This window comes from Protopterus annectens, chromosome 2.part0, assembly GCF_019279795.1.
Source record: "Protopterus annectens isolate FY-2018-M chromosome 2.part0, PAN1.0, whole genome shotgun sequence".
In the NCBI taxonomy this organism is placed as follows: Eukaryota; Metazoa; Chordata; order Ceratodontiformes; family Protopteridae; genus Protopterus; species Protopterus annectens.
In genome coordinates this window covers 754,545,213-754,565,319 of record NC_056728.1, presented here as the reverse complement: position 1 = coordinate 754,565,319, position 20,107 = coordinate 754,545,213, and the positions used below count along the sequence as shown (strand labels likewise).

Below are 20,107 nucleotides of genomic sequence, written 5' to 3'. Positions count from 1 at the left end.
GAGGGAATGTGTGCACCTTAAATGATGCATTGGCATGTCTTTCAGGATTAGTACATTTGCCTTGTGCTCAGAGAGTGTAAGGATGAATGTGAAAAAAATAAATGAGTTGTAGTACACTTGGGTGATACTCTATTTAACAGTTGAAGTCCATTGCACATCTAACCCCTGGACACTTTGCAGATGCAGAACAGATGGTAAGGCTTAAACAAAATGATGTCCTGTAACGTGCAGATGACATTTCACACTAGTTTGCCTGACTATCATTGCAGTGAAAAAATGGGCCATAGGGTTATCGCAGTGGCTTTAGTGGGCAACTGGGAGGTATGAGCAATACTGGTCAGGGAGGGGACAGCCGACCTGGGCACAGTGTGATGGGGGTGCAACCAGTAGATCACAGTTTTCATCCATGCATTACTGTCATTTTCAGAATGCTAGTATTGCATTTGCAGCCAGAACTGAAGCACTTTATTTCTCTGTCTTCCATTTCAGCGCATTACCTGCATACAGAAAAGTGTGCTGGCATTCTATTTGCAGTCAGACTTCAAAACTGAAGCACTGTAGAGCTCAGTGTGTGGAATAAACTGTACCAGCTGCATAGACTTTGCTAAAATAGTTTTTTTAACTCCTCAGCTTAATTTGAGTAGTTAGCTACATTTTTGGATGGGGGCAACGGAAGCAGAGTATGACAAAACTATCAGTTTGACTTTCTGTAAGCTTTCTTGTCTGCGAAGACAGCAGTCTTATACTAAAGAAGGTGTCTCTAGCATGAAAGCTAATGGGGCAGTAAGGTGGGTTATGTTTTTAGGAAAATAATTACTTTACATGAACTTCATCTAGGACAGTTATGGAATGTGTATGTGCCATTTGTTTTCTGCCAATTTATAATGCCACTTCAGTATATTGTACTTTGCTATTTTTTTTCCTGTTTCTTTGCATTGCACTCTTTTTAGTAATCTAGGAACATTACTTTTACTGCATAATTTTGTTTGATTAGGTGGTAGCTGAAAAATGCACCCTTGTAACCAAGGAATGTAATGTGTTTACTAGACTGGCCAGAATAATTGATCAGTTACGTTTGTATCCTGGCTAGATTTTAGTTATGTTCAAGACAGCATTACACACAAACTGTGTTAGCTTCTCTTGGAATTTGTTAGAGCGGTAGCCCAAGGTAGTGTGGTTGGATGAGAATTCCATCTAATAGCAAAATTGTTAATTGTGAAGAAAAGGCACTGATGATTTCCTTAGGCCTTAGTGCAGTGCATAATACTAGTATGTTTTAAGTTACAGTAAATAGGTTGTCCAATAACAAAGCTCAGGAAATGAGAAACAAGAAAAACTGGTTTTGTAGTTGGAAAAGAAATAAGGGACAAAAGTAACAGTCATTGAAGAAATGACACTTAAAGATCATGGTATCTTGTTCATAGGTGATTTCTAGGCTAATGGCACAAGAGTCTTTACAAGCCTAGCCAGTAATACCCAGGATATGACAATATTAGATCTTAATTTTTCCAGATGTGGGATGGGGTTGCACCAGGGTAGTGGGTCTTTGGGTGTTGGAGCCCTGAGTCCTTTTACATATAGTCTCTGTCCGTAAGGGTTATGGGCAGTACCTCTACAGTGAATTTATAGTTCTCCATCCCATTATCCAAATTAGTTTTGAAGAGAGTTAGGGACAGGCTTTGTTTTACTAAGATGGGAAGTTTATTCCATAGATGAGGAAGCTTTTTGAATATGAATCTCTCTCTCCATCAGGTTCTGTTAGACTTAAAAATAAGGTCCAGGTGCATGGAATGTGTAACCCTCATATAATTTTTCTTGTGAATACCTTGTGAGTCAGACATAAGTCACCTCTCAATAAACAATGTGGGATGGAATAAAGGTATAGTGCCTTTAGTTGCTCTGCACAAGATGCGTCTTATGCTTTGCATTTTTTTTTAGTGAGAAAACCTCTAGGGTTGCTCCAGTTAGTGTAAGTGCTTGGTTGGGTACATGCAGAATGGAGCATTGTACTCTTATTTATGGGCCTGATGAGGAATTTGTACAATGGCATTATGACCTCCTTTGACCTTTATGCCATGCCTTTACTTGTACATTGAGCCACACACAAGAATTTCCTCACTAGCATAGCTACCCTAGTGATCAACGTTTAGGTTACTGTTTGTATTTCTAGGTCCTTCACTACTGAGTCTACTTTTGGGGGTGTGCTGGCAATATTATAATATACAGGGATATCTGATTTACCAAAGGGCATGATTAGGCATTTTCTTACCATTCAGTCTCAGACCATGGTTTTGGCACTTGTTGTTTGCCATTTTTAGGGCTGTTTGTAGGATGTCAGCATTGTTCGGGGATTTGATGATTGCTGTCAGCTTACAGTCATTGGAGAACTTGGTAAGCTAGAGGCCCCCAACATTGGCCTTCACTTCAGACAAATCTATATCAAACAGGAGATGTCCCCAACAGTAAACCCTGTGGGACACCACTAGTAACAGATTTCTTATCAGAAGTAGATTTGCCTATCTGGACAATGTGTCCTCTCAATGAGTCAGCTAACCACCTAGTGGTGTAAGGGTTTATGGCTAATGCAAGAAGTTTATCCATGATCCTTGAGTGTGAGATTGTTTTGATAGCTTTGGCCAGGTTTAGATAAGCATTGTCTACCATTTTATCCTCGTCCATGGCCTTGGTGACTTTCTCGAAGTCCAACACATTGAGCAAGCAAGACTTCCCTTTGACAAAACCAAAATAGGGTCTGGCCCAGTGTTTGGAGATTTCCTGTGTTTTGTTTTTGATGTGGTCCATGATAATTCTCTCCATGGCCTTGCAGATGAGACTGGTCAAGCTTATGGGTCTGTAGTTGTTTGGTTCAGTTTGTGCACCCCCCCCCCTGTGCAGAGGGATGACTGAGCAAAGGCCATCTGGGGGCTGTGTTTAAGGAATTTCTAGTGGCCCTGATAGATTCTTTTTAAACTATGTAAGAAACATCCTGAAACATTGTTGGGGACCCATGGAGGCTGTGTCTTTGGCTTTAAGTGAGCACAGTAAGGACCTTTTCCCTAGTGTGACCGGTAGGGGGATGGTTGCGGGTGTTTCTTTGGGTGTGGTAGGAGGTGATATGAGGGGAGGGTTTGCTATAGTTTCAGGCTGGGTGTAAGTGTTGCTCTTCATGATTAACTCAGCACATTGCTGAACATTTCCTCTGAGGCTAGGAACATAATCAGATGATTTTTTTTTTCTTTATCTTTCACCTTGGAGGCTATCTTTGCTTTGTAGTTTGCTTTGGAAGATATGACCATCCCTGTAATTTGTTTTTTTTTTTTTTTTTTTTTTGTTCTGACTGTGGAGTATCTTTTTACATGGTTTTGTCTGTTTCTTCTTTGTTTTGAAGAGGATATTTTTCCTTTTGAATAGCCTATTTATGCTAGGGGTCCACCAGGGTGGTGTATTTGTGCCAGTAATTGTAGGTTTGACTCTGACAGGTACTTCCTCCACTGTGCAGCTGTGAATGTGGTTGCACAGTACTTTTGCATACAGTATACAGTAGTCTTCAGTGTCATCTGGGTTTGGAGGGGCTTGAAAGTTTAAAAAGCTGTCAGTTTGAGGTAATTGGACTTAGCAGAGATGTTAACAGGTTTGGAGACTGATGTTAGGGGGGGTCTAGGTTAGTTTTAATACTAAAGGGGGATCATTTGTGGTCAGGTCTTACCAGGCAGGAGTTAATACATGGGAGGGAGCAGCATCCCCCTGTGTTTGAGAGAGTACCAGGTCTAGGATATTTGTATCTCTAGTTGAGGAGCAAAGTAGTTGCTACAGGGTATTTGCATTGACAAAGTCCAAAAAACTCTGAGTAAGTTTATTATGGGTTGTTTTCCAGGCTCTTGTTAGGGGATCTTTAGCTAGCAAGGATATGATAGGAGGTAGAACCTATGATTAGTTGGTCATGGAGCAGCTTGAGTGAGTTGTGTTGTTGGACAAGTCTAGTGGTGTACTTGTCCTTTGAACACTGAGACAATTCCTCCCTTTGTTTTATCCTGAGCTAAGATGGAGAGAAATATATGAAAGGCATTGTAGCTTTTGATAGCCAGGGTGCTGTCCTTGGTTCTGAACCATGTTTACATGACTATGCATGTCTTCATCCTCCATGATGGGGCGTGCTTCCAGGGGGTGCAGCTTTTTTTTTTTTTTTTTTTTTTTCTCCTAGAGTTGAGCGGCAGTGCCTTTTGGTAGTCATGTTTTTTTTTTTTTTTTTTTTTTGTTTTTTTTTTTATGTTGGAGGATTTAACAACTTGGCATGCCTAAAAAAGGCACTATTGGGGATAGCTAAAGTTTTTGCCAGTAATTGTAAGCCAAATAGTGGTAAGTGCTAACCATCTGTGGCAACAATGGCTGAACTCCAACAGTGTCAGGAAAATCAAGAAATCTAATATGGTTATTTTATTGACTGGCAACAGTATTTGACTGGGTAAGTTTGCATCCTGGCTAGATTTTGACTATGTTCGTGACACAGCCCCAGGTGCACACTGTTAGCTACTCTTGGATTTTGTTAGAGCAGTAGCCCGGGGTAGTTTTGTGGTTGGATCAGATAATTTCATCCAATTGCAAAACTTGGTTCATTGTGTAGGAAAAGGCACTGATGTTTTCCACAGGCCTTGGTGCAGGGCATACCCCTACTGCATATTAAGTTATAGGAAGTAGGGCTCATGAACCAGAATTTCTGAAAGCGAAGGACTGTTCACATCAGGTCATCCAGTAACAAAAGTTAGGAAAATAGAAGCAAAAAAACGGGTACTGTAGTAGAAGAAAAAAAGACAAAAATATCGTTAGTCATTGAAGCAGCTATACTTAAATGTCCCGGTATCTTGTGTACTGGGAGAGTCATTAAATACAAGAAAATGCATGCTGGAACTAGAACAATCTAGAATAGATACCCCAATAGTTCTGATAATAATAGGACCGACAGGGCTAATAAAGAATTTTCAAGCATTTTGAAATATGCAGTCTATACATGTAATTCCTTAAGAACTACAGAAGGAGGAAATTGTGTACTTTGTGGGCATTGAGAAGAACAAACTTGGCAAACATCACAGATTGAAGGAATATTAATGTTTTTAACTTTAATTGTACATTGACTTACAAATGAGATCCACTTGTCAATGTACTAGAAATCCTAAACATACAGAGAAAATAAAAAATGATACATCTGTTTAAAGAAAATGTAAACATTCTACAGGATGGAGATGGATTTATAGACCTGGTAGAATTATTTAATGACTTGGATTTGAGCCTGGTAACCATCACAACAAAAAAGCAGAATGCACCTGTACAACAGAAACCAGGGTGTTGAATTATATACACCTGGGAATTAGCGAAAATGACAAAAAAGAATGAGTCGTAGGTTAATGCTGTTGGATGATCTGAGGTTGGACAGTCTAAGAAAAGACTTTTAGGCCACGTCTAAGGAGGCATCCAGAGTAGAAAACAAGTGTTTTGTGTGTGTGTGTGTGTGTGTGTGTGTGTGTGTGTGTGTGTGTGTGTGTGTGTGTGTGTTGCATTTCATAGGAGTTTTGTTGGTTTTCAAAAAGACATGGTATGATAGAGACTGTATTTGACAGAACAAAATGGTACAGGATTTACAGCACGGTGGTTGTGAGGTTAGAAAGAATTTTAAGTGTGTGTTCGATGGTGGTGAAGATTTTTTCAAGTGTGAGAGAACTGATAAAATCCAAGATGAAGTATAGCTCAAAAGACATGTATTGAAAGTAGAGACCATCTACCTGAAGATGACCAGTTCAGTTGTAATGTGGAGGAGTAGAGTGGTCCATTCTTGTAGGGGCACAAGTACTAGTGATACTTCAGCCCTAGGTTCAGTAGTTAGCCAAGTTGCTGAAAAGATCAACCAGAAAGAAGGAAGTAGATTTCATCCCTCCCTTGTCCTGGTAAAGAGGAGGTTAGGAGATCTTGTAGTGACATGCATGACCTTTAGTGTATGCCAGGATTCAAGATTAATGCTACTGCTAGAAAGGGTAGAACATAATTATCCAGTGCTGTCTACTGTAAATATGCAGCACTGATGTTTGATGTCCTGGCATTTCGACTCTCCAAGTAGGTGACATTTAGTCTGTTGCTAGATAGTCTCTTGAACCATCTACCCTCACCTGTGCTGAAGTCTCACTTCCAGTCCTGTAAAGTAGTCATAAAGTCTCTGATCCTCCTTAGACATATGATCATAGGAGATTACTAGGCTGTCGTCCCAGTGGTCATTTCAAGCCTAGCCGTTTCATCCCAATGTAATACCATAGAAATGTTAGTTAATACCCAAGATTGCATTTAGTAGATGACTGCCCATGTCCAGGAGGGCTGTGGTTGCAATCCCAGCTAAGAATTTATGGTGCCCCATCCACTCGTCCATGTTCCTTTTGAACAGTGTCATAGAGTTGCTCTGTTTCACATGAATAGGTAGTCTATTCCAAAGACACGGCCATCGCTGGGGGATAAATCTGTCCTGCCAGTATGTCCTATTTAAGTCGCAGGCAATATTTAGGCCCCTGGAATGGGTGCCCCTAGCCCCATTTGATTTGCAGATATGCAGTAAGTTCATTAGGTTTGGGTCTGAGATTGCTGTGTAAGCCAGGCACAAGTCTCCCTTAAAAAGTCTGCATGATACAGAGTAAAGTGACGCTGACTTTAGTCAGTCTGTGTACATCACATGCTGCAGTCCCTTGATCTTCTTTGTTAGAAACCTCTGAGGTCTCTCCAATTGCTGTAGATGCTTTGTGCAATACATGCTGAACAGGGTGCTATCCTCAAATGTGGGCCAGATTAGTGCAGAGTATAAAGGGGGTTATAACCTCTCTTGCTGTCGAGGCTATGCCTTTTCTAATCAAGTGTGCTACTTAGAAAGCCTTCCTTACTACAGTATACACATGGTGGTTGAAGTTAAGGTCACAGTCAACTTGTGAACCCAAATCCCTTACCCCTTTGTGGGTACTTAAGGTGTTGTTGATTTGATAGTGTGAAGAGACATTGTGCTAAAGGGAATGATTGATTTATTTCTTTGCATTCAGTTTGAGATCGTGACTGACACCAGTCGTTGGTCTGCATAAGACCCTCCGTGAGTATACTGACATCAGTTGGGGATTCAGTAATTGCACCCAGTTTGCAGCCGTTTGCAAACTTGGTTAGCCACAACCCCTTAGTTTTGAACTGAACTTCTGAGAAGTGTATACCAAAGAGTAGGGGGCTTAGCACTTAACCCTGTGGTACCCTGCTGGTAACAGGTCTGCTGGTTGAGGTGGAGTCACCCACATTGATACTGTCTGGCTTGTAAGCCAGTTAGCAACCCGTCTTACAGTGAAGGGGTTTACGTTCAGTATGCTAAGTTTATCAGTAATGCCTTAGTGTGGGATTGTATTGAAATCTTTTGCGTAGTCGAGGTATGCTGTGTGCACAGATTTGTCCTCATCAGTGGCCCTGATAACATTTTCAAAAAAAATCCACCAGATTTAACAGGCAGGATCTGCCCTTGACAAAACTGAATTGAGTAGGATCCAGAGTTTGGAGGTCACCTATGTCTTTATTTATGAAGTCCATAAATGGTATGATCTGAAGTAGGCAGACTTCATTCGTCTGCAACCTGTGGGTATCGGATCTGACCTCGGATCCGAGCCGGCAATTCAAAAGCTTAGGCTCCGAGCTCCTAGCTCCTCCCTCTTACCCATAACCCCTTGCCAAGCCCTGACTGACCTCAGATTTCGTTTGCCGCTTTTCAAGTAGCTACGGATTCTAGAGCTCCTGGCGTTTGTTGAAGATAAGATAAGAATTTTTGACAGAAAAAGTTTTAAAAATCTCTATTTTTGTTGTTGATATAGTTAGTGTTGAGTGTGTTTAGGCTTTCCTCTCTCTTTTATTTAATAATTCTCGGGTTTTGCGTAGTTTGTTTGTGTGTGTGTTGTGTTAGGCCTTAGGGTTGTGATGTCTGAAGCCCATAAGGCTGTTTTCTCGAAATGTACCGAGTGTGGCCATAAGCTGTCCCCAGCGGATGGCCACACTCGGTGCGTTAAATGCTTGGGGGTTGAACACCTGTCATCTGGTTGTACCATTTGTGCAGGGTTCAACCCCCGGGCTTTGAGGGAGCAGAGGTCGAAGCTGGTGCTAGCGGGTCTTTTACCTCCAGATACCGCTTCGGCCTCTGCCCCTTCCACTCAGAAACCTGTTGCTGTGGGTTCTCCCCCTCTGGCTGGGACTCAACCTCCCTCTAAGTTGCCGGAGGGGAAGGAATCCTCTAGGGAGAGAGAGAAGGAGAGGCACAGGGAGAGGCACCACAAGCGGAGAGCCGAAACTTCCAGTTCGGCTCCTCCATCTAAGCGGGCCTCCCCTGTGCCTTCTAGCTTTCCTCCTCCTCGGCTCCACTCCCCTCGGTTCTCTCCTGGACCCGAGGAGGAGGAGGCTAGCCCTTCTAGGAGGTCTCCGAGGCGGCTCTCTAGGTCCGCTTCGGTGGCCTCCACCAGGTCAACTTTTTCCATGAGTGAAGCTGATATGGAGAGGAAATTCATCCAGGCCCAAATGCAAATGGGAGTGCTCCTAGCCCCCCCCATCCGGGAGGGGCTTCGACCCCTTTTTTCATCCCCTTGGCTCCTTCTCCGACCCATACCACGGGTTCGGAGCTGTCGGCGCCGGGCAGACTTGGATCCGGGGGTGGGTCTGATCCGATGGGTCGGCGCACCTCGGATCCGTCCCATCCCTTGAGTGCTTCGGGTACTTCGGACCCGACCTCTCGGAGCCGAGGGCCGAGCCTCGGATCCGAGGGAGCTGGTGTGTCTTCGGCTCCGTCCAGGTCGGAGCGCACCAGTCTCTCGGATCCGACGGTTTCGGCTCCGACTCCGATCCGTGCATCGGATCCGAGTGGGGGTCGGCTCTCTGGGTTTAGAGAAGCTGGCTCCCCCTCGGCTTTCGACGTAGTGGAAAGGGCACTGTTGAGGACATCCGGACCCCCGGTCCCTGCCACGGCTCCATCCCGCACTCCCTTGCAGTTGGGCCAGGCCCCCACCAGCCGGTCCCAGGGACAGCCCGCCTCGATGTCCCAAGTGGTTCCCTTGGAACATCCAACTGCTGAAGAGTACTCCTCGGACAGCCCCCCCGATGAAGTACCTCGGAAGCGTAAGTGCAAAAGGAGGCACATGGACTCCCGAGTCCGTTACTGAAGACACAGACTTGGATGAAGGGAAGGCTCCCTAGGTCACCCCTGAGGACGTCTCATTTGGAGACATCATGGAGATGTTAAGGATCAGGGGGGGGTGGTCTGCCCCCAAGGCTTCCTCAGACGAGTCTGTGTTCTTGGAGGCATTCGAGGCGGGCCCTTCTACCTCTTGGGTGTCCCCTCCTGCTGACCCCCTGGTGGATCTTATTTCCATCAGGGCGTGGAAGGATCCGGACACCATTGAGCCTATCCCTAAGCGCCCGGACCGCATTCTTTCCCCTCCGGCGGACCGCACTCACTGGAGCAAGGGCCCCCCAGTAGATGCCATGATGATGGCTGCAGCCACGAAGAGGGAATTGGCCCAGGAGAGTCCCTCCATGCATCCTCCGGGCAAGGAGTCTCGCTCGATGGATCGCATTGGGAAGCGAGTTTTTAGTTCAGCAACCTTCTCCTTGAGAGCGCTGAACTACATGGCACATGTCATTAGGATGCAGCGGGATCTGATTAAAGAATACGCTGCATCTCCCCCGGAGTCCATGTCGAGTGAGGATAAACAGGTATATTCCACCCGAATGGCCACTCTCAGATCAGTTTCCAATACATCTATGCGGCTGCTTTCTCATGCTACTGAGGGAGCCGCTAGAGCCAGCGGAGCAGGCCTAGTCATGAGGCGACAGGCTTGGCTCCGCCATTGTGATTTTGCAGAGCCCTTCAAGGCGACCTTCGCGAATGCCCCCTTCGATGGTTCTGCCTTGTTTGGCAAGACTGTTCGCGAGACATTAGTCCAGAGCGAAAAGGACGGGAAGACGCTGTCTGCCATCTGAGTCCGCTTCTCAGCTCCCCAGAGGTCCTTCTCTAAGAACCAAAAGGGACAGAAGAAGATGTGGTTCCGGAAGTCGCAGCAGTCCCAACCTGCTCTGGATAACCAGTCCTTCCGTGGCAGAGGAGGATGGGGGGAGGTCGTCGTGCTAGAGGCAGGGGGGCTCCTGGCAACTTTGGGTCCAGAGAACCTTTCTCTGATAGACCCACGCAGCAGCCCTGAAGGGTTGCCCGGCTGTCAGTCTCTGGAGGCAGTCGGGGGGCGGTTTTCGAGGCACCTGACTTCTTGGGAGTCCATAACAACAGACAGTTGGGTGCTTCGTGTCATATCCAGAGGATATTCAATTCCCCTATTCAAGGTTCCCAAATCTCGCAGCCTCCCAGATGTTCCACCCGACCAAAGGGAGGCAGCAGCTGTCGAAATCGAACAGCTGCTAGAAAAAAGAGCTATCCAGCGCGTCCCCCGAGATCAAACCGGATTAGGGTTTTACTCCAGGTTCTTTTTGGTGCCAAAGAAAACGGGGGACCTAAGACCAATCTTAGACCTTTCCCAGCTGAACCTGTCAGTAACCAAGCAAAAGTTCCGGATGGTCACCCTGCAATCTATACTTCCCCTCTTGAGGGAGAACGACTGGATGTGCTCCATCGACCTCAAGGACGCATACTACCACATTCGGATGGACAGACGATCCAGGAGGTTTCTTCGCTTCTGACTGGGAGCCAGTCATTATCAGTTCAGGGTCCTCCCCTTTGGTCTCACCTCAGCCCCCAGGGTGTTCACCAAGGTGCTAGCGGTGGTAGCGGCCCACCTGAGGCTCCAGGGATTACAGGTCTTTCCGCACCTGGACGACTGGCTCCTGACGGCATCATCAAGGCATCTTCTGTGCTCAGCCAGGGATTACTTTCTTCAACTAGCACCAAGGCTGGGCATCACGATCAACTGGGAGAAATCTTTACTGCACCCCACACAAGTTATAGATTTCATAGGAGGAAGACTAAACACCAGATCAATGCGAGCCTTCCTCACTCCAGACCGAATTGCCAACCTGAAGTGTCATGTGACAGCGATCCTGCAACCATCTCCAACTGCAGCTTCGGTCCTGAGGGCCCTAGGTTCTATGGCGGCAGCTATTCCGCTTCTCATTCATGCTCTACGCATGCGGGTTCTTCAATGGACCCTTCAGGTTCAGTGGTCCCCTCTTTGTTCCTCTCTCAACGCTCCGATTGCGGTCAGCAAGGCGTGCAGGGACTCCCTTCTTTGGTGGCTTCTTTCTCCGGAGCCCCTGGCAGGGAGACCTTTTTGTGCTGCATTTCCCCGAGCCACAGTGACCACGGACGCTTCTTGCCTCGGGTGGGGGCATTCTGCGGGAAAGATTGTCCAAGGCACGTGGAATCCCACAGAGACATCATTGCATATAAATGTCCTGGAAATGAGGGCGGTGCTCCTAGCGTTGCAAGCACTTCACCACGTTCTTCCTTCAGGGACTATTGCGATTCAGACAGACAACATGTCGGTAGTCTGGTATATCAACAAACAGGGAGGAACCAGGTCTTACCCCTTTGTCGAGAGGCCATGAGAGTCTGGGAATGGGCAATTTCCACCAAACGCTTTCTGGTAGCAACGCACATTCCGGGAAAGTCCAACATCCTTGCGGACAAGCTCAGTCGCACCATCCTTTCTCCACACGAGTGGTCTCTCAATCCTCAAGTAGCGAAGAAGATTTTTGCCGTCTGGGGGCAACCCTGTTGCGATCTTTTTGCCTCTCCCTCAAACGCCAAATGCGACAATTTCTTCGCTCTGCTTACCCCACCAGGAGTTCCCGAGAGATGCTCTGGTGCATGCTTGGCCTCCCGGTCTCCTTTATGCCTACCCTCCACTTCCTCTGATGCAGAGGCTTCTGCAGAAAGCCAACAGTTTGGGGAGCAGAATGATTCTCATTGCCCCGTTCTGGCCTCGACAACCTTGGTTCCCCTTCGTATGGTCTCACAAAATCAATCCACCCTGGATTCTGGATCCAATTCGGATCTCATCTCCCACCCTCTGGGAATGTCGGTTCCCAATCTGCACCCTGAAGTTGACAGCTTGGCTGCTCCAGTTCCATCCTTAATTAGGACTCCCGGTATCTCATCACCGGTCAAGGCCATTTTAGTGGCAGCTCATAAACCTTCCACCAGGCAGGTTTATCGGAGTAAATGGAAGAGATTCTCTATTTGGGCAGTACAGAGAACTTTGGATCCTTTCTCGGCACCTATGTCAGCGGTGCTGGATTTTCTAACAGACCTCTTTCATCAAGGGGCTAGTTCTTCCACGATTAAGGTACAATTGGCAGCTATCTCGCATTATCACATTGGTCATGACACAGCTCCCCTTATGACGGCGAAATTATGCAAAACATTTCTCAAAGGAGTTTTTTTGTTGAGGCCTCCAGTCAAGGAGGTTGTACCACCTTGGGACTTGTCTTTAGTTCTGCAAGCCCTTACTGCTCCTCCCTTCGAGCCTGCAGCTTCTACTGATTTAAAGTACCTTTCCTGGAAGACTGCCTTCCTGGTAGCTATCACTTCAGCCAGAAGAGTGTCTGAGCTTCAGGCTCTATGCGTCAAGCCGCCTTACCTTTCTTTCTTCCCTGATAGGGTGTGCCTCAGGACCAATCCTTCTTTGGTCTCTTCTGAATCCAATATTAACCAGTCAATTAATTTACCTGTGTTTTTTCCCAAGTACTCAAACAAAGGAGAATACAAATTGCATTCCTTGGATGTTCATAGACAATTACGTTTTTATATTCACAGAACAGCTGGTCACAGGAAATCAGATCAGCTGTTCGTCTCCTTTGCTAAATTTGCTCTGGGTAAAGCAGTATCTAAAGTCACACTATCTAAGTGGATCGCTAATTGTATTCTGCAGGCATATGACACTTCAGGTAGACCTGCTCCTCAGAGGGTTACGGCTCATTCTACTAGGGCAGTTTCCACGTCAGCCGCCTTTAAGTCCCGTGTATCATTGGATGATATCTGCTGCAGCTACTTGGGCCTCGCCTCATACTTTTATTTCTCATAAGGTGGATGTTGTTTCTAGAGGAAGAGCATCCTTTGGCTCAGCGGTGCTCCGAAACATCCTTCCATGACGGCCGCCCAAGATTCAGGTAGCTAGGGACTCTGTCCCACAGGTTGCAGACGAATGAAGTCTGCCTACTTCAGATTTAGAAGTTATGTACTCACCATAACGTTCCATCTGAGTAGGTGACTTCATTCGATGTAACTCCCTCCATCCCCCTGACCTTTATAGAGCGAGTATTTATGCTGTTTTAGTGTACTGTTGTCAGTATTTTGAGGCAAACTCAATCTGAGGTCAGTCAGGGCTTGGCAAGGGGTTATGGGTAAGAGGGAGGAGCTAGGAGCTCGGAGCCTAAGCTTTTGAATTGCCGGCTCGGATCCGAGGTCGGATCCGATACCCACAGGTTGCATCCGAATGAAGTCACCTACTCAGATGGAACGTTATGGTGAGTACATAACTTCTAATTCCATGGCCTTAAAGATGAGGCTGGTCAGGCTTATGGGGTCTGTAATTCCCCGGGTCTTTTGCAAGGCCACATTTGTGCAGGGGGGGTAACTGTTGCTTTTCTGCATTCCACAGGAATAAAGCCTGTAGTTGGACTATGAACAGGGTACGTAATGGCGATGCTAGTTCATGTTTAGCCTTTTTAAAGGACAGCCTTGGATGCCATCTGGTCCTATAGAGGCTGTGTTTTTTGCCTTGGACATGGCATTCATGACCTATTCTTCAAATATATATAAGGGGGGGGGGGTTGGGTCAAGGTTTGTGATAGGTTTGAAGGGAATAAGGGAGTGAAACTTTCAGCAAGCCTATCTGCTAGCAGGCTTGCTACCTCTGTGGGGTCAGTGAGTGTGATCCCATTGGTTACTAGTTCTGCACATGCTTGGGTCCTACCTTTTAGGCTGTGTACGTAGCTATAAAAGGCCTTCTGGTTATTCTTTGGTGTGCTAGGTAAGTTTTTCTCAGAGGCTCTTAGAAGATTTGACAGCTTGCCTTATTTGCCTGTTGAGGCTGAGGAGGATGCTCTTCCATTGTTGAGGTCTCACCTGTGTTTTCATGGACAGCAACTTTTTGCGTTTATTGTAAAGTTTGATGCTGGATGTCCCCCATGGTGGCTTGTTTTTACCTGGGACTGTGGCTTTGATTCTTTCTGGTACAGCAGAGTCTGTACACCTTTTCAAGCAATTGTACAAAGCTTTAGTATAAGCTTAGGTGTAGTTACTACTTTCAGCTGTGGACGGGGCTTGGAATGCATGCATATCTTCACCTAGGAGGATATAGTTTGCCTTGGTAAAATTTTTTAGTCTGATTTCACCCTTTGAGTTCTGCTGTTAATGTCAGCTGCTCAAAGGTGACTGATTTGTGGTGAAATTTAACTAATGAGGGTCCGACAGCTGCATTAGTGCATCTGTTTCACATGTTAGTGAGGACCAGATCTAGTGTGCATGTTCCTCTTGTTGAGATATGAACAATTTGTTCCAGGGCATTTGAGTTAACAAAATCAAGTAACTTTTGAGTTAGTGGGTCAGGGCTAGTGTAGGTTTCCCAGTTGATGGTGGGATAATTGAAATCCCTCATAACATGAATATTCACTAGTAATTAGATTGTCTCCAGTTTGATCAAGTAGGTTTTGTACATGTCATGACCCATGGAGGTGGCTCTGTAACTAGCTGTGACTTGAATGGGGTCTTGCCCACTGTAACCTGACCTTGGAGTAACTCCATGGAGTCGTCCAGTCTAACTAGAAGGGAGGTGAATTTATCACTAATATAGATAGAAACACCATCTTCTTTGGTTCTCTCACATTCGTTTTGAGGTCTGGAAGTGTGGAAGGCATTGTAGCCTTGCAAGGCCGGGATACTCTGAGGCCTTGAACCAGGTTTCTGTGACTGTACAGACATCTACATTTTCCAGTGATAAAGTGCTTCTCGGGTGTGCAGTTTTTTTTTTTTAAGCTCCTAGAGTTTAGCAGCATGATCCTTATTTTGTTATGACTGGCAAATTTCACATTGGAAGGTTTAAGACCTTGCCTAAAAAAGGCACTATGGGGGGAGGCAAGAGACTGCCTGCAACCGAAAGCTTAGAGGTACGGGGTGAAAATATTCTCTGGTAAACAGCGAGGTTTGGTCAACCATGGCTTTCCAGACTGACAGGTGCTGGATCCCCTTTGAGTATCACCAAAAACTAAGCCGTTTATCGAAATATATCACTTTTTGTTTCTACTGTGACATCATTCTAGGTGAGGGTAGTGTGCTGCTCAAGGTTAGGGACATACCTGCCTGGGACACGTACTCTGAGAGCTCAGTCTTGTCTCTCTTCATATAGTCCAATGAGGTACCTCTCCAGTCATTCACTCCAACATGAACTGTGACAGAGTGCTAGTGGTATCTGCTGCTGAGAGACCTGAGTGCATGCATAATCTGATGAATTCTGGCATTGGACAGGCAGCTGACTGTAACTTTCTCCTTGTCCAGCCTGGTGAGTGGGACATCAGTGTGTCTCACTATTGATTCTCATAAGGACTGTTTCATATGGAATGCTGGCAAGAGACTTGTTCAAATAAATTTCTTCTTACCAGTAATCTTAATCAGTGCAGTGAATAGCTGTAGGTTTGTGATAGAAGGCGCCAAGAAGAAGCACAAAGAAAGGAAAAGGGAAGCATATTTTCACAGAAAAGATTGTGATGGAGTAAAATAAATGACAGGCTCTTATTTTTGAAGTACCAATTTCATGTTAGTGTGTTGGTCATGTTCTAAAGGAAGTTTAAGTAACAAACCTTTATTAGAATTGGGTTACCTTATACATTACCAAATTATACATTTGTTGATTAGTATTTTGCACTTTTTATTTTTTTTTACTAAGGAGTATTTTTCTCAGAACTGAAAATCTCTGCCATAGCATCATGGAAAAACTGAACCACAGTACCTCACTGCCTGAGTTATGTACAGACATTTGTATTTCCATGTTAGTCATTAGTAGTAGTTTCTTGCATTTTAGAAAGGCATTACAAGTCTCTAAATCCAATAAGAAAGCTGGGGAAACTCTCTTCTCCAACTACATCTCCAAATTATTGAGTTCTACCCCCCCCCCCCAGAGCATATTAACTACTACTGACCAAACACACTTCAAAACTCTACTAAGTCTACCTCGGGAAACAATGGCTCTGCCCATGTACTGGACTAGCTGACCTCTTCATACCTGTATTTAGCATTCTATTTCCTCTGTATCCAATGCACTTACATATTTCCTCCATCTAAATGTCACTTTTATATTCTAATGCAGTTAAATTATATCTGATCCCTGCCTTATTTCTCCTCGCTTCTTCCTACCTTACATCTTGCCCTGTCTTCATCCTTCTTTCTCCACCTTTCCTGTCTTTTTACCTCTTCCCCCTTCTAGCCTGTAACCCCCCCCGCCAGCTACTATCTAGTCTTTTACCTCCTCTCTCTGCTTCTTTTACCGTATTTTACTTCTCTTCATCCATATTGTACGTAAATTTCTTTTTGCTCCTTTATCCTTGTGTACTTGCCTATCCTACCTAAATCTACTTAGTCTTCATAACAATGTAATCTAATTTAATTCTTCACTTTGCTTAACAATGTACCTATGTTTATAATTCGTATGATGTTTATAGTATGTTTTCTGTTATGATCATAATTTTTGTGTTTTTCTTCTCTAAACCATGTAAAATTGTTTGTGGAGCTTTTCTTCCCGGGCCTCTGCTGAAAATGGACTTTTCACCCAGTCAGACTATCCCGGTTAACGAATGTTAAATAAATAAATAGTTCTTGTAGCTGGAATGCCCCACAATAAAAAATTAAAGCATGATGATGTAATAATGAAAATGTAATGTAAATAAGAAGCAGCTCTTTTAAAGAGGAAAGTTGGTTTTGGTTACCCATAATGCTTTGCAGCTTTGTGTAAATCATTGCTTACCATGCCATCATGGTTATAGAAACTGAGTAAATACTGAAATTAAAAAGTCACACGGCACATTGTAATCTTAATTTTTTTTGCAAAGTTATCTGCACCTTTTTCATAATACTCTTCTGGACATGAACAATACACTTTAAGCAAGAAATGAAGCTTTTTTAATGTAGGATTTTAAGTGAACTGCATGGGTTACACATGTATTGACTAATTTGGATTTTTTTGGTCTGGCCAGTTGATCCTTTTCAGCTATGATCTGGTCTGCAAAGAAGCAGAGGTAAAGGCACCATTATCCTTCAAAAGAGAAAATGCGCATTCACAGATGGAGAAAAAATTCACAAAACAAGTATGAAAAGATACAGCAGTTTGTCAAGATTAGACAGAACACTAATATTTACAATATTTGGGAGACTGTCCAGAGATATTTACCAGATTAATGCTGATAATTTTCTATAGTCACAAAGGAGTGTGTCTGCTGATGTACCTTGAGATGCTTCTGTTTTGGTGTCTTACACTTTTTCATACAATACTTGGAGTTTCATATAATGATACTTAAACAATGGAAATAAGATGCCTTCCCAGTGTCCAAATCCTCTTGCATTCCAACAATATGTGTTTACTATCAGACATGGAAGGGTGTACCATTGCCTCCACTTGTTAAATTGGATTGCCTGTTTCCAGAGAATGTACTTTATTACACTGAAAGCACAACTAGAAATTTTAGCTCTTTAATCAAAAACCTTTGCAGTCAGAATAGAGACTCCCCAGTAGATTATAGGGTTATTTTATGGCCTATGAAAACTAGTTGCAAGCTTATCTTTGCCCCAGTTTCAGATAGTTATTTCAGTATTCAAACAGTTGTAAAGGAACTTTTTACATAGTTTAAAAAAATCAAAATATACCTTTTATTGTAATATAACTGTGCTGTGACATAGATAAATGGAAAAAAGTGACAGTTTTGATAGCGGCAAACTTTGAGGTACTTTTTGGTGGTTCCAGCATGTTTGAGTGTAATAAAATCCATGTAAACTTTTTGTATATGACTTACATGTACATTATTAGGATATCACTGTTAGCAGTTCTTGTTTTGTGTTCATTGTATGATGATTTTTTTTTCTTGTTTTGTGTTCATTGTATGATGATTTTTTTTTTATTTAAAATGTTTGTATTAAACATTTTGGAAAATATGCATCATTTTGTTGGTGTTGCTCGTTGTCCTTTGGTTTGTGTACTGTTGCAGTAGTTATGCAGTCTGCCTGGTTTTATTTTTCCAGCTATCCATATAATTGCATTACAACTGAAAAACTAACTGATACTGCAGTTCTCTAAAGAAAAAAAACATTTTTGCTGAAAGCATGTTGAAATTGACTGGAGTTTCTCCCTGCAGAAAGTTTAATAAATTAATATATTAAAAACCTTTATTTTAGCTGTGAACTGCCTTCCAATTATCAAAACAGGATTGACATCGCCTTTATTTTTTGTACTGTATAGCATTGCAGTGTTTTATGCCTTCTTTTGATGTGCTCATTTACTCACTTTGTGTGATTGATTGCTTTGGTGCAGAGTGTGAAATTGTAATTCACTTGTACTTAACATTCCAAGTTATTTAATTTCTTTTATTTAAAAAATTTAAGTATGTATTCGGTTTCTTAATAGAGAGCCCATGCTGCATTGCAGGCAGTGAATTCTGTACATCCAAGTGGACTGGCACTGAGTGAAGCAGCAGTTTTGTCTGGCCAGAGTCCCGTTCTCCGTATCATTGTAGAAAATCTTTTCTACCCTGTCACTTTAGAAGTTTTGCATCAGGTAAGTTTGATAACTGAAAAGATTTTCACATATTTAATTGTCCACTTTTTATGCTGCTTTGGTTTTGCTTCTAAATTTGCAGTATTGATTATTTTGGGGTATAGTTTAGAGGTTATATTACTGGAGCTGGTGTGTGTGTAATAATTGCATAGTATTTCTTTGTTTTATATATTCATCTCCTCTGTGTGGAAGCCCTTCCTTAGTTTCACTGGCTCTGCATTAAGCAGTGAATAAAAAAAAAAAAAAAAAAAAAAAGTCAGGGTTCATTATCCCATTTGTCAGCAGAAATTTCCAGTGCATTTCTTAAGTGTAGCATCATTTACAGTACATCCTGCGGGGATCTTAAGTGGCAGTAGCTGCAGCTTATAAAAGGTTAATGAATCTTGAAAACATTGCAAGTCATTTGCTGGGGAACAGTGTAATTTTGTAATAAGTGTTATTTGATAAAGTTCATTTCAGTCTACCTTCTGAACTTAATTTGTCCTTTGCTAAGTTTTGGTAAGCTTTGACTAAGTAATCTGCTTTTTATGTCAGTATGAAGTAGAAATAGGAGAGATGCATTTTATGTAGGTACATTTTCCTTGGAGGAGGATTCATTCAAGCTAGGTCATGAAGAAGACATGAGATTTTGAAAGGTGCTGTTTTTTGGACCTTTCTTGATGGATGGGATCCATCCTGTCCACTAATCAGAATGAGGCAGTAATTTCTTGTAAGAACCCATCCTTGAAAATGATGCATGTGATGCCTGGATACTCCTTTCGTTTTACTTGTCAGTTCTTTGCTGCTATTTCAAATGTTAGTCCTCGTACATGTTGGTGAAACATTCCCACATTCATTGGTTAGAGTCTAGCTGAGTAAATGTGTCTGACAGATTTAGGTCAGACCTACACTGGCTCTGTTATCTTGGGGAGGAGGAGGTTGAGATTAGGCAGTGCTACAAGTGCCAGTCCTTCAACTTTGCATCCTAAAGATGTCAAAGGGAGATGTTCTAGGATGCCCTTGCCACTAGGTGAATGGCTATGGTCAGGTAGTCTGTGTGGAAATCTAAAAGGAGGGTCCTCTGTGCAGCCCCAGGACACGTCCAGATCAGACACTCTAGGTTTGACCCTTAACCCCCCCAAACAAAGCAGTATGTCTGTAAGTAAAATTTCCTCTCGTCCTGCTTAGTCTGATCTTCGATCTAAATAAGAGAGAGAGAGAGCCAGTCCGCATTTTCTGTCTTTGGAGACTATGTGCTGAGGCAGTGCTTACAGATCCCATCCTGGGGGGGGGGGGGTTGTATTCCAGGTTGTAGATGCCACCCT

At 43.7% G+C, this 20,107-nt stretch overlaps 1 protein-coding gene across 1 annotated transcript in view; it reads left to right on the top strand.

Annotated features, from left to right (window-relative positions):
* The window catches only part of LOC122793226 (polypyrimidine tract-binding protein 3-like), a gene marked incomplete in the record, with an annotated part of 1,714,658 nt that overhangs the window by 461,140 nt on the left and 1,233,411 nt on the right, over positions 1 to 20,107 (top strand). The window contains 1 exon segment of the mRNA XM_044061073.1: positions 18,654 to 18,803. Within this exon segment, the coding sequence (XP_043917008.1) occupies positions 18,654 to 18,803 (150 nt within the window).